Source organism: Nicotiana sylvestris, chromosome 1, assembly GCF_000393655.2.
Source record: "Nicotiana sylvestris chromosome 1, ASM39365v2, whole genome shotgun sequence".
Classification (NCBI taxonomy): domain Eukaryota; kingdom Viridiplantae; phylum Streptophyta; class Magnoliopsida; order Solanales; family Solanaceae; genus Nicotiana; species Nicotiana sylvestris.
This window is the reverse complement of record NC_091057.1, coordinates 145,311,394-145,338,644: the sequence shown is the minus strand read 5'-3', so window position 1 is coordinate 145,338,644 and position 27,251 is coordinate 145,311,394. Positions and strand designations below refer to the sequence as shown.

General features: G+C 35.7%; 3 protein-coding genes and 1 long non-coding RNA gene across 10 annotated transcripts; 3 read left to right on the top strand and 1 right to left on the bottom strand.

Annotated features, from left to right (window-relative positions):
* Window positions 1-1,108: 1,108 nt before the first annotated feature.
* LOC104221727 (protein IQ-DOMAIN 19-like) lies at window positions 1,109-3,599 on the top strand. The gene is made up of 3 exons (XM_009772850.2): window positions 1,109-1,664; window positions 1,917-2,153; window positions 2,229-3,599. Exons 1-3 carry the CDS (start codon window positions 1,281-1,283, stop codon window positions 2,838-2,840), a joined length of 1,233 nt encoding a protein of 410 aa, XP_009771152.1. The 5' UTR covers window positions 1,109-1,280; the 3' UTR covers window positions 2,841-3,599.
* LOC104221688 (serine/threonine-protein kinase Nek2) lies at window positions 3,198-14,766 on the bottom strand. 7 transcript variants are annotated; one of them, XM_009772814.2, is made up of 15 exons: window positions 14,538-14,766; window positions 13,326-13,471; window positions 13,058-13,124; window positions 12,592-12,657; window positions 11,217-11,263; window positions 11,045-11,090; window positions 10,832-10,912; window positions 10,692-10,734; window positions 10,560-10,609; window positions 10,402-10,483; window positions 10,213-10,262; window positions 9,035-9,108; window positions 7,654-7,705; window positions 6,312-6,731; window positions 3,198-4,125 (listed from the first exon to the last, which is right to left on the bottom strand). In XM_009772814.2, the coding sequence occupies exons 2-15, from the start codon at window positions 13,409-13,411 to the stop codon at window positions 3,463-3,465; spliced, it is 1,827 nt and encodes a 608-aa protein (XP_009771116.1). In that variant the 5' UTR covers window positions 13,412-13,471; window positions 14,538-14,766; the 3' UTR covers window positions 3,198-3,462. The 7 variants fall into 7 exon arrangements, with proteins under 7 accessions (XP_009771116.1, XP_009771106.1, XP_009771114.1 ...); XM_009772804.2 differs by having other exon boundaries at window positions 14,504-14,765; XM_009772812.2 differs by lacking the exon at window positions 14,538-14,766 and adding an exon at window positions 14,373-14,497.
* A 4,367-nt stretch (window positions 14,767-19,133) lies between these two features.
* On the top strand, window positions 19,134-21,934 carry LOC104221781 (uncharacterized). The gene is made up of 3 exons (XR_011403085.1): window positions 19,134-19,250; window positions 19,753-19,879; window positions 20,863-21,934. It is a non-coding gene; the product is annotated as an uncharacterized lncRNA (long non-coding RNA).
* Window positions 21,935-22,605: 671 nt separating this feature from the next.
* On the top strand, window positions 22,606-24,230 carry LOC138875708 (uncharacterized). Its single transcript, XM_070154572.1, has 4 exons — window positions 22,606-22,747; window positions 22,804-23,029; window positions 23,207-23,711; window positions 23,841-24,230. Exons 1-4 carry the CDS (start codon window positions 22,606-22,608, stop codon window positions 24,228-24,230), a joined length of 1,263 nt encoding a protein of 420 aa, XP_070010673.1.
* Window positions 24,231-27,251: the final 3,021 nt, after the last annotated feature.

The window sequence follows — 27,251 nt, the reverse complement described above, 5'->3', positions numbered from 1 at the left end:
TATATATATATATATATATATTTGTCTTTTCATCAATGAGACTTTAAACAAAATGAAGAACTAGAAAAATGATCTGTTCCCTTTCTAAGAGAGTAATCTTTGGTTAATCTGCCTTTTCCCCCTCCTTTCTTATTAGAGAATAAGCTATGGGATGCCTATACCAAAAGCTCTGAAAATATTTAATATGGAAAATTACTACAGCACTTAGTAATAGAATCATGTTTCCAATTCAAGAATGACCTCATTGAAAAAATGGAATTTAACATGGAGAAAAAGTGAGTGGGCTCAAGAAGGTAGAAATGACACGAGGTAGCCGCACTAAAGGGTTGTTATTGAGTAATTAGTCAGTGCATCCCGAATTTCAGTTTTTCAGTTTAATTTCTTGGGACAAAAGTGTCCTGAAATTAAGATTTTTAGTTTAGAATTTTAGGACAAAATAAATGCTAGTTAATCTCTATATAGCATTTTTCGGGTGAAATTCAAAAATAGCTAAATTTGCAAGTGGTAACTAAAAATAGCCACATTTTTAAAAGTAATCGAAATTTAGCCACTTTTCATGCAAAGATAAATCTGAACCAAAATACATTTCAAAATCCGGAAAATATTCCAGCATAATGTACTGGTCCAGCATAATATGCTGGAAGTTCATACACAGATGCATCAATCTCCAGTATATTATGCTGGAACTTTTCGTGTTGCAGCAAAATAGTGGCTATTTTTCAATTACCATTTCAAAAACTGGCTAGCCGGTGCTATTTTTACTACATTTTCTGCACCAATAAGGATATTCTAACAAAGCCTGGGGCATCTTTTTTAAGGGATATGCAAATCCAAGTGAAAATAAAATTTGAAATCATGACTGGCGATTGGTGAAGAAGCAAGACATTGGGCCAAATGTGATGCTTTTGATATTAGAGAGGTTCCTTAATAAGAAAGGACTATAACTCGGGTGTCATTGATGAACTAAAACCAAAAGAAGTGGTTACTTGGGAAACCTCCAGTACTAATAAAAAAGAACTCTGTTGTCCGAGTCTCTCACCTCAGTTGCAAATGGCAAGACACAGAGGACTCATTGCAGGCCTTTGGCAAACCAAATACTGTGAAAATGACTAATAAAGGGCTGCACCACCAAAACCATTTGAATATTGTGGAGAGTGCAGGCCTTAACCTCATTATATCAATACTCGACCACATATATTGTGGAACATTCACCCAAATAATTCGAGAAAAGTTCTCGCGAAAATACGAATACACTGTTGACATTGAAAGGTATACCAGAAATGGGGAAGGCAAGCAAATGGATCAGAAACTTTCTGATGAAGATGGGGAAAAAGGAGGAAACGGAAAAGAAAGAAGAGAAATCAATAGAAAGTATGGAAACCCCAACTGCAAGTTGCCCATCAACTCCAAAAGTGAAAAGGAGGTGGAGTTTCAAGAAATCATCAAGCATGGAGAGAAATAACCATAAGAGTAATAGGTCTTTTGACTTGACTTTCATTCACAAACTAAATACACAAGGCTCAATGCTGGAGTTTGACATTCTGGAGAAACACAACAAAGCAAGCCTAACAGCAAAAGGAGCTATAGAAACAAAGACCTATATTACCAGACGTGCTAAGAATGCAGCTGCCACCAAAATCCAAGCTGTTTTCCGCTCTTATTTGGTAACCATTCAAACTCTGGGTCTATTCTTGTTTACTTTCCAACCTAGGTTCACCCATGCTTGATTTCAGTCGATCCTCAAAATTTTGTACTTTCTAAGTTACTTATCATGGAAGGACTTTGTTCCCATCTCAAGGCCAACGAACATGCACAGCTAAACTATGTGGAATGATTTTCTGCTCATTAATGAAATAAACAATGTTAAGTGGTAAAAGGTGAAAGTTGGCTTGAAAGCATGATTGATGTTTATGCAGGCTAGGAAAGCATTGCGCGCCCTAAGAAGCCTAGTTAGATTACAGGCACTGGTAAGGGGTCACCTAGTGAGGAAACAGGCAGCAGCAATGGTCAAACGCATGCACTCTCTTATGGTCATTCAACTAAGGGCTCGTGTTCAAAGAGTTCAGATGGCTGAAGAAGCACATACCCCCAAATCAAGAAAGAGCCAGAAAGTATCATCTGAAAACAGTCAGCTTACCAGAGTCTGCTGTATAGTAGGTCTCCTTTTTTCCCTCTGCATAATTTAAAGTGTACAATAAAATGGAAATGATAAATACTTTAAATGGCAGGAAAAGATGGATGTTAGCATTCAAGAGAAAGGGAGAGTCCAGAAGAAAAATAGCATAAAGAATGAATCTGCAAGAATGGAAAACGGATTGAACACCTCTGAATCTCATCGCCTTTCAGTATCAAGGAGGGACTATCATGTACTTCAGGCATGTCGAAGCCCCACTACACTGAGTGATATGAGCACAATAAGTTATGACAGTCATATAGAGGATTTCTCCTTCAAGATGGCAGAAAAAGGTTCTGAACATAGCTCTAATGTTTCAACAACCTTATCATCCAATACCCCATTTTCCATCGCACAATCAGAAAATCCGAACTCCATATTTTCTAGTGCTCCTTTTGCACCAACATACATGTCCAATACAGAATCCTCAAGAGCAAAAGCTAGATCACAGAGTGAACCGAGGCAACGGCCCAATTGGAGCATTAAAAGAAAAAGCAAGCGCATACCATCAATGGATGGGATAACAGGAATACCTGATTCTAGCAGGGAAGAAAAACCTACCCACAGCAGGAGACACAATGTCCCAGAAAGCCATGAAACCTGGTTACTCAAGCTCTACAAACCAGCAAAGTCCTCCAAGCATGTCAAGGCTGATTCCCCAGCATAATGTCTTTCATTTCACCTGTGGAAGATCTCTCTCCTGTGTACGAGGTAAGAATGGCTAGTGCAAGAGATCTGTAGCTACTTGTCGCTCACTCTAAGTATCCAAGTCTCATCACTTCCATTTACATCAGCCTCCTTTGAGCATGTACTGGTTCCATCCTGTTAAACTCCATTTTTCTTAAAATATCTCTGTTATTAGAGCATCCAAGTGCATAAGGACGACTGCAAATGTCACCCCAAAATTGGGATAGACGCCCAACTTCTGATGAAACTGAAGTTGAAATTCTTTAGCTTGGTCCCTCAAGTTGAGTAAATGCAGTCAAAAATAAAAGAGACAAGAAACATAGCAAGCACTCTCAAGTTGGGCGAAAATAGATGCTAACATTGGGACTTCCCATCCAGAAGCAGTAATATTTCTAGTGGATTCAAAGACCTGTTCTCTAATCCATACTATCCTCTCAGTCATGCATGAATTTGCTAAATGTGCAAGGGGTAAGGGTAATAGGAGATCCTAGCTATGAATTACCGTATCAGCTTATGACTATGCCTCTATGCAGCAAAATCTGGGCACCTACGGAAAATATTACAGCAAAGACTACTTTATACACATTGAATGTTCATTAGAACTAATCTTCTTGTTTAGAAGCATTTTCTTTGATGCTCTTGGCCAACCAAATAGCTGTTTCCCTAGGAGAAACTTTTTCAGGTCCAAATGGCTTCAATAAGACACCAAGTTCATCAAATCTATCTTCTTGCAAGAGTCTAGCACTGAACTCAAGTAGTCCCTCCAGGGCTTCGGCCCGTTGTTTATAAGATGACATGTTAAAACGGCGGCGTCTTGTGTCAGATGAGGTTCGGCTAGATGCACCAGCAGTGGCATTTTGATCAGAAGAATCAGTTATATCCTCTCTATCTGCATGCACCATGGGGCCTTCAAACCCCCGCCAAGCATCATTTGAACTCAGTCTATCAAATTTACTGTCAGGAATCTGAATGGTACATTTGTCTTTCATAACTGAATACTCAGCTTGTGGTGAGCCAGAGGAACCTTGCGCGGAGTTTGATGATGTTCGGCGTGTAGGATGGAAAGGATCTTCATATGAGGCTAATGGAAACTCAAGCATCTTGTCAATTCGAGGGGCATTGACAGAAACATCAGGAGACTTGATACAGTCAAGGAAACTGAGACTCGGCCTTCGAGGTATTTCTTGAACTGCTGCCTTGTTTGTCAAAGGCAAGGATGCCCTACGAGTTGTAGAAACAGATCTCTTCACCAAGGTTCGTGAAGCCTGTCAAGCGTAGAGTAGTCAAACAACAGGTATAGGGAACAGATCACCAAGGGAAATGTGGTTAAGCAGGCCAAAATTGCATATTAAGTCATATTACAACTTAAAGCGCACAAGCTTATATCCATGATCTTCAGAACACAGACACAAGAGCAACTACATGTTATCTTCTTCTTTTCTTTTCGTGCGCTTTCCCTGTCTCTCTCTTCTCTTCTACTTTCGCCCAGCTGGGCCTGAATGCAGATGGAGACAAGCATTTTTATCTACCGCTTCAACGCTTTACATAGTCTATGAATCCAAATAGATAAAGGACTAAAATGCTATGCAAGACGAGTAATCCATCACAAATTTAGTGATAAGAAAACACAAAATCATATGATCTTTTGCAATGCTAGCAAGGCAAATCAAAAACTTCTGATTGTTTTCAATATTTTTTGCAAACACATCTTATAATTATCAAGAGGGAAAATGAAAGTTTAACAACAAAACAAAGAGAAATCATACAAGGTCAAACAACCAGAAATTTATTGGTTTTGGTGGTACTACGCTTATCTTAAACGTTGTATTGGTTGCTTAACAAAACGACATATTTACCTAGAGAAAAAAACTAAACTCATATAGCTGCGACCTCGTGTGATAAAATAGTGGGTTTAAAATCTTAATTTGTAGTTGGAATAATAATTTCACTGAGAAAGCATCTCATCTAAGTTTAAATTTGAATAATAAAATGATTTAAATTCTTGAAATTTGAATATTATTACGAATTCACGTCAAAACCATTTGGATATCCTACAATAGAAAGTGTCATACAAATTAGGAAAGCAAGAGTAATACAGAAGATTTGGAGAATCCTTCACAATTATAAACAGCAAGTACTAATAGGTGTAGCACGGGCAAAATTTTCAAGAATGAGATGGGTATAGTTCTAATCAATCGTATGATAAAACTATGGAGTTGCTACTATTCTGTTTTCTACTCGATTTATTTTGACAAAACATATTTTTACAAGGTCAGTATCCCCTTATGCCCATATAAATGCATATCTACTTACGTGCCAGAAAAGACAAAGAAGTTCAGATTTAGCTAACTGTCGAGGTGGATAAAATAAAGATTGAGTCAAGACCAAAGTAACTAAAATTTTGAAAGATATTATACCACTAAGATAATTTTTTTATTTTTTAGGAAAACTAGATGATATTAAAGGAGTTGAAGGACGCATTTTGAAACAAGCTAATCTTGCCATTCTCACCAGAAATGAGCAGGCAAAACGTAAATAATTATACCCTGAAAAGTTCAACGTTTAAAAGGCAGATATCAAGTCCAGTTGTCCATAATCCACAGCTTAAATCTAAAATCATAAACAGAAGCAGTTTTACTGCAGACACAAATTAGAGAATCTTCAATTATCTTTGATTCAAGTAAGGGAAGGGGAAAGAAAAGATGGGAGTGACACATCTTCATGGTGAATGTACACTCTTTAACCTACGTTGTTGGATATTCTGTAATTCCTTTTTGTTAAGTCAACCAAGTAAAGAGAAGTGATCACCGGAATTAACTAGCTAAAGTCTAATGAAACAAATACGACATGTACATAAATAAAGTCACAGTCCCAATACCATCTCATTTTCATACAATGAGTGGAGGAATCGAAAACATGCTGAAAATACGGATTTTCACGTCTTAATTTTAGTTGCCCTCATATTTTACTCCCTTGCCAAATAAGCAAATGCCATTTTAGTTACCCTCATATTTTCTTTTGTCATATCTATGGTTGTGTTTGTTTTTAGCCGAGTCCTAATAAAACATAGGCTAACACAGAATATCTAATTTAATTTGGCAATTTATATTCCTAGTTTGGGTATTCCAACGGGTTAATCAAGATTCAGATGAAAATAGCTTTTTTTATAAGGAGGTTAAAGATACAAATTGAAAATAGCATTATTAGGTCAGATTTTAGGATACCATATTTTTTCACATATAAATTGACACTATTGAAGATTAGTGAGAAACCATTTTCAGAATTGTTGTTATGAAAAACAATCTAGTGAATCTGTTAGTCTTAAAATATTTTTATTCGCACACTTTGATGTACATGAGTTGAACCGCTTGGACGTTGTCTAGAATAAATCCATTTATCTTTTGTAGGATAAAAACAAGTAAAATGAATAACCTTTTACTTGTAGCCTTACCATTTCATTGTTCCTTAGCTCCACTTGTCTTTTTGGGGTAGCTGATTTCGGCACGATCACTTTTGGATTCTTGGTCACAAGCATAGCTTTTGAAGTGACTTTTTTTGTGACAGTTGATCCTCTTTCAGGGCTTCCAACAGACAATTCAGATACTCTGCTTGGAGTTTTTGGATGTCTCCGACTTGAAAAAGTATAGTCATGATCAGAAACACTAGGGTTCAGAGTCCTATCATTTCCACATGACATCCGCTTCTCTCTATTCTTTGGGAAAGGTGTGCTTTCAGACACTGCAAATCTGGTTTTTTTTACATCATTATCAGGCAAAGAAGCAGGTAAACTGTTACGCCTAGGGCCGTTAAGTTTGAGATGAGTATTAATCACATATGGTTGAAGGAGTGGATTTCTAAGAAGTTCTGCTGCCTGTCACATTATAAATATATATATATATATAAAAATTGTCAGTTTGAATATATAATAAAAGTATGTCCATAAGTATTACAAAAGTAAAAATAAAAATAAAAAAGAGCAAAAACAAAAGATAAAGAATTGAATGTTTCTACTATCGGAAGAACCATAATTCAAAAGGAAGCATCTTACATTATGGTGTAAAGCACAGGCATGGAAGGCAGGAGATACAAGAAAGAAATGTAACAAACAATAACATCATATTTTCGGACAACCTATCCCCTGTGAATTCCCATGACAACTTCCTGGACTTTGTCAGTTCACTATCCTTAGTATAATCTCTTTTGTGTCGGAGCTGACAGTCAATTTCTAGTTCTTGATATGCTTTTGTAATTTTGCATCTTCTGGATGACAGTAATCTCATATTTTCTTTTAGGTAAAGATGTTGAGACAGCACTACAGCATTTATAGGCTTCTGTTTATTTATATAAGATAACTCCATCATATACAGATTACTATCCCAAAAAAATTCATTCATGCAGATCGCGTCATATGTATAGTACTCCCTCCGGTTCACAATAAGGGAACAATTTGCTTTTAGCACGCCCATTAAGAAAATACTAAATTCTATACAAAAATACCTACTATGACTAAACTACCCCTAATTAAACATTTAATGTGAGGAGTAAGAAAACTTTTTAGGGATATGTACATAGGGGTTATTTTGTAAAAACAAATTGAATTCTTTCTTGATTACATAACTTGACACTTGTTTTGAACCAAAATGAAAAAGCAAATTGGTCACTTATTGTGAACCGAGGGAGTAAACCACTAGTTCAGATTTGTTAATGAACCTCATAGGAGATCTCAAGGAAATAGCTTAATGTCTTAAGACGTAAATGAACCTATATAAATACAGATAAAGAGAAATTCATACGCTTGGCCTTAGTTCTGGGTTTTTCCGCAGCATGCTTTTGACAAGACCTCGGCTGGAAGGCAAATAAGAAAAGTGAATAAGCAAAGTGGTCAAAATAAAGGATTATCGTGCATGGGTAGAGTTTCTCATAGATAAAGCCAAAAAAGAGTTCAATACATAGTTACTGAGGCACGTAAACATCCCCTCCAAATTATATTGCAACAATATCTTAATTTGGTTCCCATTCTATGGCACACTTTTGCATGAGATTTGCGCTGAAACATGATTATGTAAACTCTGGCATTGGGTAGCTTACTGAGTGTACCATGCTCAAATATGACAACTTTACAACTCACTTTTTTCTTAACTCAATCGCCTTGTCAGATAAGAGCTACGAGATCTTTGGCAAAAGGTGTATCAGTCATTTAACCCATACTGACTTTGACTTCCCTTGGTTGCCAAATACCCTAGAAAGTTTTCTTTCAAACAATTACATGACATATTTGAAATTCGTGTCTGACACAATTTCCGGATTCAGTTTTCCTTACTACTAGAGAGTGCATTGCAAATAGAGGCTTTAAGAAGTGAAGAATAGATTCTTCATGTCGTCATACTGATTCCTAAAACAACCTTGGGTAGTTCATCATAATAATAAAGACCTACTACCTGACCTCCAACTTATGCACTATCTCCTTTCACCACATTTTCCCTTTAGATGGCATCAAGTAGAAATATCGTTTTAGAAATATGTCCTCCACCAAGGGATAAGAAAGGTCGGGGAGGGTAGATGCAGTAAAAATGATTGCTGCTTTTTCATTGGCTTCTTTTTTCAGGTTGCTAAATTTTTCGCCTTTTACACCTCAATTTATTTTACGGAAATCTATTTTGGTTCTGGTGATAGAACTTACGCAGAATCTGATGATAAAGACAAAATTAATTCCCTTCATGCAAGTTAACTTAACATAAGGAGGCATGTCATTTTGTGTATTAGACTGGAAGCTACAATGGACGTAGAGGGAACCAAAAAGCCCTTACTTGTGGTTTAGCGTAATTAAACTGTAAGATCCTTATGTTGGCCTTTCTTTTAAATAAGGAACGCTTATATACTGGACTTGTCTAAAGTAAAACCGAATTTGGACACATCCAGTTAACTTGCAATAATTTTGTTCCCATCTGTTGATTGACTGTTTATAAGTTAAAAATAGATATGTATATCTTAAGATAGTTCTCCAAAAAAAAAAAAGAATCATTTGGGAAAAATAAAAAAGAGAGGGTTTCCTTCAATAGGACTAGAAAATCCACCTTTAGAAATCACAGTCCTAAATAAAAGGGCAGCACTTATACATACAAACATATACATGGTTCCATGACAACAGAAATCTCAATCAAATGAATAACTTACAATGGACCAGAGTATTTTGTGGGAAGAGGTGCCACAATAGACTTGTTTATTTTGTTGATGAGTGCTTGCATATCCTATGCCAACATGCACATGATGACATAAGTTTCAACATCCAGAAATATCCGACAGAAATAGGAAAGTGAATAGTAAAATGCAAAAGCCTTAGAACATATATGGATACACATAAGCAACAGTGATTAGTTTCTCAAAGCACTAGAAGTAACATTACCAAATAACTACATCATAGGTAGAATCATAAAACAAGCATCCATTGATTGAAGTATAATAACCTATAAACAAGGGCCATGATAACCCTATGTACTCATTTAAATCAAGACAGATAATAATAACCTATAAACTCATAAACAGAGGAAATCATTGGCAGCACAATGAATAAAAATCGGATGCCATTGTTCATAAAGAACACTTGATTATTTCTAGTTTCAGTAGAGCCCCAGTGGGAAAATGGAAAATCTCCATGGGCTCATTAGCTAAATCTGGGCAATGTCCATAAACAAAATATATCTTTAGCTAATTTCATATATAACTAGCACTAGTAAATACTATCCAATTTTTCATACACGTGTCTTTCTCCCATTACATGTCTTAGGGTTCAATCATTTTTCAAGAATCAAGCTCAGCAGACCCCACTAAACTTCATGTTCTTAGTTTCCATCAAGTGCTACACATTTGAGTCGTTTTTAACATCTCTCCAGAGTCATGATACCAACACCTAGAACATGCACAGCTACGAATTTCATCTAAAGTTCTTGAGAATTATCCACAGCTATTGTTAGTGGTTCAACATGGACATCTGACTAGCCTTGACAGCTACAGTTCTCGTTTCTTTTGCAAAAGAAAAATCTACAACCTGCAATAACTAAAATCTTCACATGATATGGGTTGAGAACCATGAGGTCTCACAAACCCCATCAGTGGCAAAACCACTAGATGATTTCTTCCCATTTGTCCAAGCCTTGGAGGACAGAGTTGTCCGGTACCTATGTTGGTGGGAGGTAGCAGGTACCCGATGGAACTAGTCAAGGTAGCAAACTGGCCTGGACATCAGGGTTATGGAAAAAAATACTTCTAAAAAACATGGGCTGCATTTCAAAATGCTGACAAGCTAATAACTTGAGTAATAAGGTTAGACAGTAACAAGGTTCACAGTAACCTACAAATGCCTTGAATGCAGGCTTAAGCGCAGCCATTTCGTATATGCAGCATCCTGGATGGGAAAAGAATCAGAGAAATGTCAGTACACCTTCACATTAAGTGCCAACTAAGCATGTGAACCAAAAATTGCATCAGGCACCAATGTATGCTGGCATGTAAAATGTGTGCCACTTGATGTATATTTGTATTACCTAGGGACCATATGTCTGACTTGGATCCATAAGGTATGTCTGCAAGAAGCTCAGGGCACATGTAACTGGGGGTTCCAACAATCTGAGAAATTAAGCAAGTATAACTTACTTAAACAATACTCAAAAACATAAAATCTTTTGGATATAACATTACTTACAGAGGAAGCAAGATCATCCGAAGTCAACATCTTGGCAAGTCCAAAATCGCCTGCAGTAGTACTTGTCCCTCAGTAAAATATTAGAATTATAGAACTTTCAAGAAGCTTGAAATGCAAAAGGAGTAAACTAACCTAGACGAATATCTTGCTCTCTTGTTAGAAATATATTTGAACACTGCAAAATATGTTACAAACACAAAGTTTAGAAGAGCAGCAAAGTTAAGAAGTAATAAGAATATGAATCCACCCAGTGAAAAACAATTGCAGCGAACCTTGACATCACGATGAAGGATGTGATTCATGTGCAAGTAGTCAAGAGCCATTAAGAGTTGAACAAGCCACTTGCACAGTTTCTATTAACAGTTCATGACTCGGGTTAGAAGCGAATGACACACAAATGACAGCTTTTTTTCTCAACTTTTGAAAATAACTCTTTAACTATAGTTGAACATTGGAGCAAAAGATTCAAAGAGCAGAAGGTTAACCTCTTCAGGAAAATGGATGCCCTTTGTTTTTTTTATGGCCTCTGACCTGCAAAGTTGAAGGAAAATAGAGGTCATTGCAATGAAGCAGGCGTGCAGTTATTATGGCTACATCCAAGGTCATTAGAGACAAATGGAATCAAACTACATAGTTTAAGTATGAAAAGTCACTCACATGTCACCACCTTCGCAATAACCTATGACTATGCATACATAGCAACCCTGCAAGAGAAGGCACAAAAAGTAAAATCCTCATTTAAGCTTCGAATTTATCCATTCAATAAACACCCTCAGCAGTCAAGTAGTGCTACGACACATGTAAAGAAAAATCAAGAATGTCCCAACTAGCAAAGGAATGTAAAGAAAAAGAGAGTAAAAGTGTTCGAAAACAAGAGCTTGCCAGAGATCTTAGTAGAAGTACTCCTAGAATAATGTCAACCACATGTATGCTTCTTAATTCTTAAGATATAAAGGGTATAACCTCGTCTAGGAGCAACTTCAGTGTACTTGTCTAACAAACAAATAGCCTGTAAGAGGCCCAACATTGCCTAGTTGCAAACGTAAAGAACTTATGATTCTACTTCAAACTTGTCTACACAGCTTTTATCTAGTCGTATTACCACTCTGCTCATGTAATGTGGGTTTAAATCTAACCACTAATTGTATAACAAGTTAACAACAGCCTACTGGAGAATAAAATCTATTTCCCTTCCAATTACATTGTACCAAAAATTTAAGTGATTCATAGAAAAGATAAAAAGTAAAAAAGAAAAGAAATACAGAGTGACTTATCAAAACAAAAACAAAACCAAAAAAGCGATAGAGTGTTTGTTGAGTGCACTTAAGAAACTTTGTGCACATCCAGGTGGATATCAACAATAACAACAACCCAGTAAAATCCAATAAGTGGGGTCTGGGGAGGGTAGTGTGTACGCAGACCTGCAGACCTTACCCCTACCCCGAGGGAGGAGTCCAGGTGGATAAGTAGGGGATAAAAGCTGCATAGAAAAGTATGCACGTATAGTAGCTGAATTCCTTCCCTAAGATGACCAAGACCTGGCAATTAAATATGCGCTTGAGCTCTTTGACAGTTTTGAATCTGTTATTGCAAATTGACATGCATCATTATCTCCCTTATTCTTTCCAAAATCATAGTGTACTAATAGTATTCCAAATTATGGACAAACAACTTGTGCCCAAACACAATCCAGTAACGTTGCTCTGACATTTCAAAGACATCAAAATTTGTTGCCACATAACAAATTGAGTTCCTGCAAAAATTTCCTTTAAAAAGTTATTATTGGTATAGGGGTTTGCCTATCAAGAAAAAATTGGCTTCTTTACTTATAGAACTTTCAAACAAATTTCACTTTCAGATTTACCTACCCAATACTTCTGCATGCTTTATTTAGGATAAGGGACATGGAAGTGCTTAATCTCATACTCCCAAAAGAAGAAAACACATACATCAAATGTTTTATCAAAATGCCGAAAGTATCAAATAAAGGAATGAAAAGAACATGACTTGAAGATTAAGTACAGCATGCAACCTTCTCCACCCATGAGTCTTTGTACTCCACAATGAATGGATTTTGCATACTCGAAATAAGGGCCATCTACAAAATAAAGGATAAATTAAACAATAGGCCATTTTAAGAAAGCTCAACTACAAAGCATAATATGGTTTAAAATACATATGAAAAAGTACATCAAGTAGCAGTAGAAATATTTGGTGAAAATGATTTAAGTTCTTTACTTTGAAAGGTTAAAAAGAGATGCAGTTGCCTTTTTATTGAAGATCTTATTGTCCCTTCAAACTCCAAAATGTACCTTTTACTAGATACTGAAAGCTTGGAATACCAAAATAGAACACAAAATATCATTTCTGAACCTCTTTCAAGGCAGATGTGTAGAAATTCTAGAATATGGTAGAAACTCAAAGTTTCCTGAATGTTTCCTAGGATACGGAAGGCCCGGAGGTGAGAAGATGTGCTGCTTTAAGCAGAAGACACAAACCTCCTGGTGTGCATTTCGGCGAGTCCTGTCTGTTTGTCGAGCGAGACGAATTTTTTTCAATACATACCTTGAAATAAGAAGGAACATGAAGAATAAATTAATACTTGTCTAACAAACACCAAAAAGCAATTGTTCACAGACATGTATTTTTGATAAGTAGCAATTGCTCACAGAATTGAAGAGCTCATATACACTTCACATAGTAGAAGTGCAATATGTGACTATATGTATGTGGCTAATATAAATAACTATGTTTTCTAGCTCTTACTTCTTCTTTTCAAGCTTATGCCTCACAAGAACTGCAGAGCCAAAAGCCCCTTTGCCAATTTGCTCCAATAATTCATACTGCTCCATTGGACCCGTAACTGATCTTCCCCTTCACAGGTCAAACTTCAAATTGCACCAATCTCGTTGCTAAATAAAAAACAGAATACATACATTAACAAACTACTAAAGGGCTACTAGTTTAGGCAAAAATAAATCAAAATAAAAAATAGAAAGAATCAACAAAATAATCTTTGTTCTACAATGGACAAAAGGCTATTAGGACAGACATAGCTATACATTATTACATATGCAGAACATCCAGAAAAGAGATTTATTTTGAGGTGTTACGCCCCAAAATGGCACTGATCTAGTCCTGTAATTGCCAGAACTTAGAGATCATGTCAAATTGCTGAAAATCTTCAGAATAAGGTTTTAATACCAGAATACAACTGCAATTTTCCATGACATTGCACCAATTTAAGGAAAACAAACGCAATAAAGTGCCCTTTTGTGAAATACGAAAAAATAACTCATTGTTTCCATGACATTGCGACAATTTATAAAACTAATGCAACAAGTTGCATTTTCTTAAAATTTGAAGGGGAGAAAAAATCACGACTGCCTTCTCAGGCATTTGAACAAACATCTCAAGCAACCAGAAAATACCCAAACCCCAGATAGTGTTTAGACAACATTGTGGAAATACTAACAGTAATACATCATACACTCCAAAATATTACTAACAATTACACATTCAAGAAACCAAAGAAGTACAAAAGCCTTGCAGTGACACATCACACATTTTCAATTTGCATTTGAAATGTAGAAATAAATACAACAAACAAGATCAGAGACTGAGAGAAACAGGAAAACCAAAAACAACTCACACATTACTCTTATTAACAGCAAACAAACGTTATAAACCATATTAAACACTCAAAAAGAACAAAAATCAAAAGCAGATTTAAAATGTGTAGCCCAAAAAAGGACCTAAAAAATAGCATAAATTAGAGCTACAAATATGCAAATTGAAGTGCACAGAACTCACACTTTCAGGCATTGAAGTCAGTCAAGTAAGAAATGGGTCATAGTCAAAAACATTGAATAGATTCACTTCAATTTAAGTTGGAAAAAGGGAAAAAGTGAAAAAAGAAAAAGAAAAAGCTGAAAAAGATAAACCAGAAAACGTGAAGCTTTGTGGATCACGAGCTACATTGAAGAATGCATAGGGCAATGAGATGTGAAAACGACGTCGTTTGCAGCTTCAGAAGAGTAGTAATAGAAGAAGTAGATGAGGAAGAAGTGAGTCGTGGTAGTAGTGTTCTTGCTCTTCTTCCATAGTGTTTTTGTTTTTTTCCTCTAGGAGAATAATGGGGAAATTATTTATTTATTATTTATTCATTGAATTGTATAGGAGTATTAATTAAGTTATAATAGAGATATATTATAAAAGTGGAGAGAGAGAGGAATGGAGACAAAGGGGAGTGAAGAAGAAGACAAGTATAGAGAGAGAAAAGAGATTAACGTTTAAAGATGGATTAGTTTATTAGTTTGGGGATCTTAATGAAAATGAGTTATGAGAGTAGACGCCCTCTTTGGAGACAACCCCACCGACCCCCCAAAAGCTTGTATTTAATGTACATTTGGTAAAAGCTGAATGCTCGTCATTATTTTGCGTAATCTTTTTTTGACAAATTTAGCAATCAAATTAGTTTTAGAAACTTGCATGCTAATAAGTAAAGATACAATATAGTAGCATATATTTCTTAAATATTAATTAAGTATGATATATTAATGTGGCAATCCACTATCAACACCTCTGCTACGAACAAATTCTATCATTATTATTACTATCACAAGTCGCCTCTAACACTTATAGTTGCATAAGTATCACTTGCATTTGTTATTGCACAATCATTATTATCGATCACCGGTGGAGTTACAGTCAATTATCAGTGATAGAGTTACAGCCAAGGAAAAGGATTCAGTTGAATCCTACTACGCAAAATAAGATTGAACATTTGTTTTCATATTCATAAACTTTTGAATCTCCTTAATACAAGAGAAGTATCAATGTAGTAGCAAAGGTTTATTTTAGGTCACACATTTGAATTTTATAATTCGCTTATTAAAATTTTAGTTCTACACTACATCATGTCCACCAACCACAACCACCACCGATCCACCTCAAAACCATCAAGTCAGAGGCGGATCTATGTGTAAGAGGTGGGGTGGTACGCCACCCGCAAGCTTTGACCGAGAGCATATATATATATATAGAGAGAAAAAATGGACAAATAATTCTTAGTGGCATTCTCATTAACAAATTGACCAAAGGTGCCACTGGCAGTGTGCTATCATTCCACCTTAGAGGCGCCAGTTTGAATCTGCCTAGCACACATTTCGTAGAAGTTTTGTTAGGTGCATTTATTAAAAATCTTTTTCATTCAAAAATCTATTACTGTTGCGCTTTCTCACCTCCTCCGTGATTTATCCTCCATGATTTATCAATAGACAATAAAAAAATTAAATTATTTTCTCCAGAAGCACAATTCCAATAAATCTATTTGCAGACACCAAAAAATATATAGAAATCCTTGAATAGGTTACTGTTTTAATCAAGGATGAAAGTTTATTTTATTGTTAGATTGCTCTAAAAGTAGGATAATTGTATATAATACTCAGTGAGTTAATTTTCATAAAAATAGTAAATTGAAAAATGTCCGTAAACTTGCTTCGATTTTAATGTTTAGAATGGTTATTCGTATAAAATTTTTGCCTTAAGTATCTAAATATAAATTGATAACGAGCCTTTTTTCTTATACAAAATGCATAATTCAGTTGAATTTTATGCTTCTTTTCCAAGTTATCATAATAATTACGTAATATTTTTGCTCGATAGATTTGTTTATATTAATTCAAAGACGAATAACCCGAACCGAAATCCAAATAGACCAAATTGATTAACTTTATATCCTATTTAGATAATATAAATTGTAGTATATCTACTTTCAAAATTTTGTGGCAGCCGAAGCTTCTAAATCCTGGATCCGCCTCTGCATGAAGCTGACCGCCACCACCTTGTGTTGCCACATTCATTTGTTTTTACAGCATGCTGCATGAACTAATATTATTAATAAAAACTTTAAGCGATATTTACGTAACAAGTTTTCGATTGAATCTAGTTCATGTAATACGTTGTTTTCTTTGAAATTTTATGAAAGACAGTCAACTAATAAAGCGGGGACCACTCGTTTCCAATTCAAAGTAAACTGGGTGTGAGTATTGGGTGGGCCATAATTATTTGGAGCGTTTGTCGGGTATAGAACAGAACACATAAACGTGGGCCAGACCCCCACTTTCTTTGGTCAATCATAAGGCTATATCCGTGAATGCTAGTTCACCTTTCAGTCACAGGTTTTCTGATTTGACCAAAAAATTTCTTCTTTGAGATTTGATTCCAATGGTTGGTCTAATTATAATATAATTCCAAATTAAACGATCTTCCTCTAAAATCTAGACTAGATGAAGTGCATCAAGCGGGAGCTTTTGCGAACATGATCAAATGTGAGCAAGTTTGGCCAAGCTCTTGGGAGGCGAAAACTATTTATTTTTGGTATAAAAAAAGTGATAGCTTTTGAAAAATTTAAGGTAGTTGGCCAAAATAAAAATATTTTAGACAATATATTGTAATTTTATTTTACTTATTAAATTATTAATTTTGTCAACCGAAATTAGTCTTCAGTTAATATATGCGAAACTCATCTTTGCAAACTAATGAACACACATTGGTTAAAATTTTGAATGATCCGGCCATATATATATCTCATGTAGCATTTTGCTAGATTATACACTATTTGAACAAATAAGAAAAGATGTTAGTGTCATACCTCCTTTTTTCGAGGATTATGAAATTTTTTCAATTAAAGTGAAATTATTCGAAATGAGATTATTTATTTAATTAGAGTCGCCACTTGGGATATTATTATGGTGTCCCAAGTCACCGGTTTGTTTTAAAATCACAAATCGAGGAAATTGACTCTGTTTTAAAGTCCGCGAAACACAGAAGACCGTGTAAGAAATTCTGTTAATTCGAGACAAGGTGTTAGGCATTCCCGGATTCCGTGGTTCTAGCTTGGTCGTTTTAGTCATACCTGGCTTGATTAATTATTTTAATTACGCATTTTTAGAACATACGTGTATTTTACCTTTTACCGCTTTATATTATGGCGTTTATGGATTTATCTTTGAAACGGATCACATGTGTGTGAATTCGTTTTGTTTACTATGTTAAAATCATGTCACGCGTACGTGTACACAATTAATAACACTTTACTAATCGTTAAAATTGTTTCGCCCAAAATTGCGTGAACGCATACCTTACTTTTAATTTTGAAAATCCTAATTATGTCACGCGAACGTATACATAATCATGATGATTTAATTAAGAGTGGGCCTAAAGCAAACTAGCGATATGTAAGTTATTCTCCTAAGCTACTTTGAGATTAATGTAAGATCATGAATTCTGGAAATATTTGTTGTGGAAAAAAGGTATAAATTAGTTATGGAAAGATAGACTAGCTTATTCATTATGGGTCGAGTGTTCTAATTTTGGCCCAATTAATACAACTAATGGTTTGTACCCTTAAACGAATATCTAAAGCCCAACTATTTACAAAAATCAGATGTTGGCCTATCAATTATTAACCATCTGGGAACCAAAAGCTTCTTACAATTCCAAATTACTATCATGACCCAATTGTCCGACATATTAATAACATAGTCATGACCCATATGCCACTGAAACAGAAGCGCCCAATAAGGCTCATATCTCAATTCTATCCTAAAGATTGTTAAGCTTATCTTAATTTTTCAGCACATTGTGTAAAAGACTTGGAATCAAATTCAATGAATTCAGAAACTAAGAGATAAAGAAACATTGTATTAACTCATTTCAATCGAACAGACAATACAAAAAGTAATCATTCATGGAAAGCAACCATAAATATGACTTGAAACTATAATGAGAATAGAGATGGACATTAGGAAGAATCTGCCTTTTGAGCTTTTACAGTAGGTGAATCCAAAAGCAAAAAAGAACCCAGTACGAGACCTCAATGAAGTAGAGCCTCGTCAAACGACACTCGAACCTCGACAGCAAGGCGGCTTCGAACCCTAACTCGACGGTGTTAACCCAGCTCTATCACGGGTGATTTTATGGTGCTTTATGGTGGTGTTACAACTGGTTTTTGTGAGTGTTTATAGGTGGTTTAAGGCTATTTTTGGAGCTTTTTATGGCTGTTTTTCAGCACTATTTTGGCTGCGTTTCTGGCTAGGAGTTGGACTACTTTTAGGTTGTTTCGAGACGGTTTCAAGGTTGATTTAGGGATAGTTTACTACTCGTTTTTGGAGCTGAAATGGGTGGCTTTAGAGGTCGTTTTGTGACTATTCTGTAACACTACAAATTTTTTGCATTCCTCATTGAGCATTTTTATAACAAGAAAATATTTTACTTTGCACTTCCTAAATGTGAAATGGTCAATATATGAAAATTTCTTACTTTAGATTGTGTTAATATTGGCAATAAAGTTCCATGGTATTGCTATATGTAACACTTAATATTATTTTGACGAGTTATTATTAAATACAGTGTATAATTAAGTTTTTGGGTTTCCAACCTTTTGTATTTATCTAAGAATATTTAGTAGTTGGGGTACCATTTTATTTCATATTTATCCATAAACTCCCCATCTTCTATTCTTCAACAAAAGAAGAATATCTCTCTCTCTCTCTCTCTCTCTCTCTCATCTCTCTCTCTCTCCTTCTCTCCTTCTTAGCATCTGAACATGAATCAACCATAGATTTCTACTAAATCAACAAGCAAATTTCGTTTTTGGTGAAGATCAAGTTGCTCTTCTATTTTGTGGTAAGTTTCTAAACTCGTTTTTACACTAGACATCTATTAGTATTTTTTACATATCTTTTTGTACAGAGCTCCAATTTAAGTGATCCAGGACTTTCTAGAAAGGTATTTCATAAATCTATAACTCTTATGAAGGAACAAAAATCTAATTTTGTTGGTATTTATCTAAAAAGGATCAGAAAGTACAGAACAGGTGCGCCCAGATTTCCAGTTTTAGAAATACTCCATATACTACTGTTAGTAATTTTAGTATAACTTTCTGTACAAAATTGATATGGGAGTAGTTCAAGATGTTCTGAAACTCTAAGACATAGATCTACAACTTTTATGAAGACTATACAGTCTAGTTTGTCCGTATAGATCTTCAAAATTGAGTCATAACACGAAATAGTGATACTGTCCAGAATTTCTGTTTCAAACATTTTTGGGTAATTTTCACCAATATCATGTTTAGTTTGACATGTTAAATCACTGAACTTATTTAGATATTTGATTGTGTATTAAGGTATATAAACCCTTGAAAAATCAAAGGGGAAGTGTTTGAGGAAGTGGACAGATTTGGTTTGTTTACGGCCTAGACGATTCGAACGTCCCCAAGTTATGATTGAACTGTTTTGTGGTAAAACACCAAGGTTTGTGTATAAACTTGTACTCTTTTTGCTTGTTGCAATATTTTGAAATAACCTGATATTTTATTTTTCTTATCTTTAATTTATATTGTTATATTTGTATTATATCAAGTATTGTAAGATATTTGTTAAATCGCCCATTCGTACGAATTATTTGATCATTTTGCATTCTTGTTGGGACTTTGTCCTTCTTGTGGCAGTGAATTTGTCGCTCATCTTGGCATGCCTCTTAATTCGGATCTTTTGCCATCTTGACTTTGGATTTGTAGTTCGTCTTGAATTATGGAATTTGTCCGTGTTAAGTACGAACTAGAAAGCCATTTTTACTATGGTTCTTGATTCTCTTGTCTATTGGGTTTTGACCCTACTTGATTTGGGGCTTCGGTCTATCTTGATATCTGATTATGCTTAGTGTGATGGCATGACGTACATATTGGGCGAAAAATGAATATTTGGTATACTCTGTTAGATTGATTGTATACACTTTCTCGACTCTTGAACATTGTTATTGATATATGGAAACACTTCAAAGTTTGATATTGATATGTTTGATATATTTGTTCACTTGTTTTAAATTATGTTAAATTGAGCTAACTATGACTGAAAAGGGGAATTGGAGAATTTAATGACTACAAGCCTAAAGTTTATACACCACTAAGCTTTATGCTTAACGATAGTTGTTTCCTATCGTAGGTAATGTTCGGGATGAAATCTGAAGATGGCCATGATGAAGTAGTCTATTTAGGAGAACTTACGAAGATCACATTTGCATATGCACCTTGATTTTGCATAGTTTTGGGATGTGTACATGATATATATATATATATGTATATGATATATATATATATATATATATATGTCATATTTATGTATGTTATTTGGAGGCTTGTTGGATTTTAAGACCAAAATCTTGTAACTTAAATTTGGTAACTTGTTTTGCTGTTTTAGTATGGGTTAATAACTCAAGTCTTGCCTATCCTATGCAGGAAGAGTCCAAATTATTAGGAGTGTGTTACTGTCCATCCAAGTGTATTGGTCCCAGATATTCTTACTTCCAAAGAAACTAATCCATCTGATTGAAAGTATATGTAGAAGATTCTTATGGACAGGCAGTGTTGAGGCTACAAGGAAAGCACCTATAGCATAGGACAGATTATGCTGGCCTAAAACAGCTGGTGGTTTGAAATTGATGGATATAGGCTTATGGAATAAAGCTGCCATATGCAAGCTATTGTGGAACCTAGGCAAGAAGAAGGACAAAATGTGGGTGCAATGGGTCCATGTATACTATAAGAAATATAGTCCAGGGTGGGGAGATGAGCCCAAGAAAGCATCTTGGGTGGTTTAGAAGATTTTCAAAGCCAATAAATACTTTGAAAAAGTTGGATATACAGAGGAAGATGTACTTAAACTAAACATTCCCAATTAAAAGCATGTACCTGAAGCAAAGAGGACACTTTAGCAAAGTTTCATGGAGAAGACTTATTTGTAACAACAATGGACTACCTAAGTGGATATTCATCATGTTCCTAGCTGCTCACAGGAGACTCCAAACAAGAGACAGGCTGAGAAGATGGGGCTGTGTAGAAGATGATACTTGCCTACTATGCAACACAGAAGTACAGACTACTGATCATCTCTTCTTTACATGCTCATTTTGTGCACAAATATGGACTGCTATGCTGGAATGGATGAGGATCTATAGACAAGTGATGACATGGGAGCATGAACTCAAATGGGTTGAGCAACGCTGTCGTGGAAGAAGTGCAAATGCTGAAATATATAAGATGATGCTAGCTGGGAGCATATACTATATATGGCAGGAGAGGAATGCAAGAGTTTTTCAGGCAACACAAAGAAATGCAGAAATAATTACTCGACTCCTAGTTCAGGATCTACACTGTAGAGGAAATGTGAAGCAGCGACTGAAAGGAAGATTACTAGAATTGAATTACTATCCTAATGTCCATTGAATTGTATAGAAAGTCTATGAGGTATAGAGATACAGAAAAAATAGCTTAGTCTGGGACTCATGTCCAGAACAAGCTATAGAAAGAAGATGTGTGTAAAATATTACTTGGTAATAAAAATGTTTAGTTACCAAAAAAATAAATAACTCAAGTCTTGTAATATGCTGAATTTACACTTTGTCTTGTAAATATGTACATAGGAGAAAACTAGTTTCCTTTTTATATACCCGAAGTTTGAAATTTATGTACAATACAAACTTGCAGTGATGTTGAATGAAAGTATAAATTTGTTAGGAAGTTGCTTTAATCTCTTGATTATTCAAGAAGGGTTATATCACCTTATGTTAATATTTTGACATTGTATTTCATTTAAAATAAAATTATGGTGTATTTTCAAAAAAAAAAATATTGCACTTTGAACCTTTTCGCATGGGCCTATTTCCGCTACTAAATTATTCTGAATATTTCTAACTAATATTTTTTAATGTTTTATAATCAGTGAGTTAGATTTGTTTCCTAAGTAGCACCCTCCCAAAGGGGTTGCTACAAGTTTTGGTATCAGAGCCACGGTTTGTGATTCTAGGACTTGTTTTGTTGTGATAGTACTTAGTATTTGTTGTTATTTCCTTTCTTGAAAATGACTTGGAGTTTATAAATTTTTGCATACTTGTAAAATGTAATTTATTGTATTTTGTGTGCATCTGCATCATGTACATGTCCCTAATGCAGTGTGATCTTATCTTTTATAGGAATTTTAATATGGCCTCTTCTTCAAATAGAGCTATTGAATCCGTTGATGAAAGTCGGTCCCAGTATAATGTCATACCTCACCTTCAGGGAGGAAATGAGGAACCCTTGCCTGACCTAAATTATCCTCGTGTTAGTGAAAATGAAGTGGGCAGTAATCCAAGAGCAATGAGTCATAATACTCCATTTATGACTCATCCCATCCAACAGATACTGAGTTCTTTCGTCACTTGGCTGGGACAATGTCAGAACCTAGTGAAATGAATTTTGAAAAGATGAGAAAAATGGGCGGAGTTGAATTTGAAGGCACTACAGATCCCACGGTAGCTGAACAATGGCTCGAGTGCATGGATAGGGTCTTTGAACAACTGGAGTGTACTAGTGTTGCCAAATTTAAGTATGTTATCTCTCTTTTACAGAAAGATGCCTATGATTGGTGGGTAAGTGTGCCAAATGCAAAAGCAAAACCTCCGATGTTGATCTGGGATGACTTTGTGAAATTATTTCGTGCAAAATATGTTCCCCCTATCTATTGTGATGCTAAGAAGAAAGAGTTTTTGAATTTAAGACAAGGGAGTATGTCTATTGCAGAGTAACAACAAAACTTTCTCAGGCTTTCTCGCTATGCTGGAGGTATTATTGATGGTGAAAGAGACAAGTGCAGAAGATTTGAAGAAGGTTTGAATGTTTACATTCAAAAATCAGTGGCAATATTACAACTTGAGGATTTTTCCAAGTTGATTTCAGCTGCACTTACTTGGGAAAGAATTAATAAGGAAGAAGCTAGTATGAGAGAAAACAGGTTTAAGAAGGGTAATTCAGATTATGGCGGTCCATCCAAGAAGGGAAAGTTTGACTATTCTAAGACTGAAAGTACACATAAATCATCACATCATAAGCAAAATAAGTCGAATTTTTCTACTGCCAGTACTCCAAGTTATGGCCAAGGAAAAACTCATACACCTACTTGTGCACAGTTCGGGAAGAATCATTATGGTGCATGTAGACGAGCTTTTGGTGCTTGTTTTAATTGTGGAAGTATGGATCATAAAGTGAAGGATTGTCCTAATCTTAATCCTCTTTCTTATACACATATAGAAGGATCAGTTCAAAAGCCTGTCACCTGTCACTACTCATTCTCAAGCTAATAGCAGTGTTAGACCTCGAAATATGCAAGCAGCGGGTCGAGTGGAGCTAATTAGGCTAGTGGGTCAAGAGCTACTGCACGAGTTTATGCTATAAGACAGAAGAATGACCAGGATGGCCCAAACGTGGTTGCTGGTAAATTTCACTTATTTGGCATATCTGTTGTTACACTATTTGATCCTGGATCTTCGCACTCTTATGTTTGCTCATCACTTGCATTTCCTGATACGATTAAATCGGTGAGACTTGACTTTGATGTGCTGGTCATGAGTCCATTAGGTCATCAGGCTATTGTTAACAGGATTTACCGAGATTGTCCATTCATGATTCAAAATCTGGTCTTCCCTGCAGATTTGCTTGAAATGCCCTTCCAAGACTATGATGTTATTGTTGGCATGGACTGGCTCCATAGGCACCATGCATTTGTTGATTTTAGGTTGAAGCAAGTGATATTTAGAACTCCTGCAAATTCAAACATGGTAGTTCAATGAGAAATATCATTGACATCTAATATTATTTCTGCGGTCTTGGCAAGGAAGATGATTTGTCAAGGTTGTGATGCCTATCTTGCTCATATAGTCAATACACGATTGGGGAGTCCAAGTCTTAAGGACATACCAACTGTGTGCGACTTTCCTGATGTATTTCCTCATGATCTTCCTGGGTTGCCTCCAGAAAGGAAGATTGAATTTCCTATAGATCTTGTCCCTGGAACTACTCCTATTTCTATAGCTCCTTATAGAATGGCTCCAGCTAAATTAAGAGAGTTGAAGGCTCAATTGCAAGAACTTCTTGAGAAAGGTTTTATCCTTCCCAGTATTTCACCTTGGGGAGCTCCTGTTTTATTTGTGAAAAATAAAGATGGCACTCTTAGGCTTTGCATTGATTACTGATAGCTGAACAAGGTAACAATCAAGAACAAATACCCACTGCCTAGAATCGATGACTTGTTTGACCAACTAAAAGGTGCCAGCTTATTCTCAAAAATTGATTTGAGGTCTAGATATTATCAGTTGCGCGTGAGGGAGCAAGATGTTCCTAAAACTGCTTTTAGGACCAGGTATGGCCATTATGATTTTTTGGTAATGCCATTTGGTTTGACAAGTGCTCCTGCTGCATTTATGGATCTGATGAACCGTGTATTCAAGCCTTATCTCGATCAATTTGTGGTGGTGTTTATTGATGATATTTTAGTCTATTCCAAGAATAGAGAAGATCATGATAAGCATATCCGAATTGTCATGCAAATTCTGAAAGAGAGACAACTCTACGCGAAACTTTCCAAATGTGAATTTTGGCTGAATGAAGTGGCTTTTTTGGGGCAAATTGTATCAGCTGAAGGTGTGAGGTTGATCATAGTAAGATTCAAGCTATTGTTGATTGGAAACTCCCTAAAACTCCAACCGAGATAAGAAGTTTCTTGGGTTTAGCAGGATACTGCAGGAGGTTTGTGAAGGGCTTCTCTAATATAGCTTCTCCTTTGACCAAACTTTTAGGGAAAGACGCCAAATTTGTGTGGGATGACAAATGTCAAGAGAGCTTTGAAAAGCTAAAATCCTTATTGACACAAGCTCCAATACTTTCTTTGCCAGCTGAAGGAAAAGATTATGTGGTATATAGTGATGCATCTCACCGTGGCTTGAATTGTGTTTTGATGCAAGAAGGGAAAGTAATTGCTTATGCCTCTCGAAAGTTGAGATTGCATGAGTTGAATTATCCCACTCACGATCTTGAACTTGCTGCCATTGTTTTGCCTTAAAAATTTGGAGGCATTACTTGTACGGAGAGAAGTGCCACATATTTACTGATCACAAGAGTTTGAAGTACTTGGGGTACACAAAAAGAGTTAAACTTAAGACAATGTAGATGGATTGAACTCATCAAAGATTATGATTGCATGATTGATTATCATCCTGGTAAAGCCAATGTGGTTGCAGATGCGTTGAGTCACAATTCCCTTGCAAGTTTAACTATAAGTCTTTTCCCTTTGCTTCTTGAATTAAGAGCCATGAATGTTTGCCTTTTATTTAATTCTAATGGTTCTATCATTGCTAATTTGCAAGTCAAGCCAGTCTTACTTGAGCAAGTCCAAGAAGCGCAGAAGTTAGATTAGAAGCTTGTGAAATGGGTTGAAGAAGTCCAAAATGGAAAAGAATCGGATTTTTCATTAAGGAAAGATGGTACCTTATTTTATAAAAATAGGTTGTGTGTTCCTAATGATGATGAATTGAGGAAGCAGATCTTGATTGAAGCACATAGTTCACCTTATGCAATGCATCCTGGAGGTACTAAAATGTATCGGATCATTAAGGAACACTATTGGTGGAGTGATATGAAGAGAGACATTGCAGAGTTCATTTCTAAATGATTGGTATGTCAACAAATAAAAGCTGAACATCAAGTACCAGCTGGTCTACTGCAACCTTTGTCAATACCTGAATGGAAATGGGAAAGGATAACGGTGGACTTTGTTTCTAGACTTCCACGCACTCAAAGAAATCATGATGCAATTTGGGTCATTGTAGATAGACTAACTAAGAGTGCTCATTGGCAATTAGAATGGACTACTCACTAGAACGTTTAGCAGAATTGTACATTAATGAGATTGTGAAGTTGCATGGAATCCCTGTTTCTTTTGTGTCCGATAGAGATCCGAGGTTTACATCCAGATTTTGGTCTAGCTTGCAAGAAGCTTTGGGTTCCAGGTTGAATTTTAGTACTACTTTCCATCCACAAATAGACGACCAGTCTGAAAGGGTAATACAAATCTTGGAGGATATGCTTCGAGCCTGCATTATTGAGTTTAAGGGCAGTTGGGACAAACACTTAGCCCTCATAGTATTTGCTTACAATAATAGCTACCAATAAAGTATAGGTATGCCTCCTTATGAAGCTTTATATGGGAGAAAATGTAGAATGCCTCTTTTTTGGAATGACGTTGGTGAAAGAAAATTTGTGGGTCCGGAGATTGTGCAACAAACTGAAAATAAGGTAAAAATTATCAAGGACCATTTGAAAATTTCTTCAGACAGACAAAAGTCCTATGCTGATCTTAAAAGGCGTGAAATTGAGCATCAGGTGGGCGATAAGGTATTTTTAAAGGTTTCTCCATGGAAGAAGATTATGAGATTTGGCCAAAAAGGTAAACTTAGTCCTCGATTCATTGGACCTTATGAAATACTTGAGAGAATTGGCCCGGTTGCATATAAGCTAGCTTTGCCACCTGAATTAGGTAAGATCCACAACGTCTTTCATGTTTCTATGCTTTAAAAATACCGCTCAAATCCATCTCATGTTCTTCCTATTGAGTCTATTAAGGTTAATCCTGATTTGACATATGAAGAGAAACCAATCCAAATCTTAGCGCGTGAGATAAAAGAGCTTAGAAATAAGAGAATCTCATTAGTGAAGGTTCTGTGGAGAAATCATTCAGGCGAAGAAGCTACATGGGAGCGAGAAGAGGATATGCGAGTTCAATATCCGCATTTATTTCGGGACTAGTACAAGGTAAA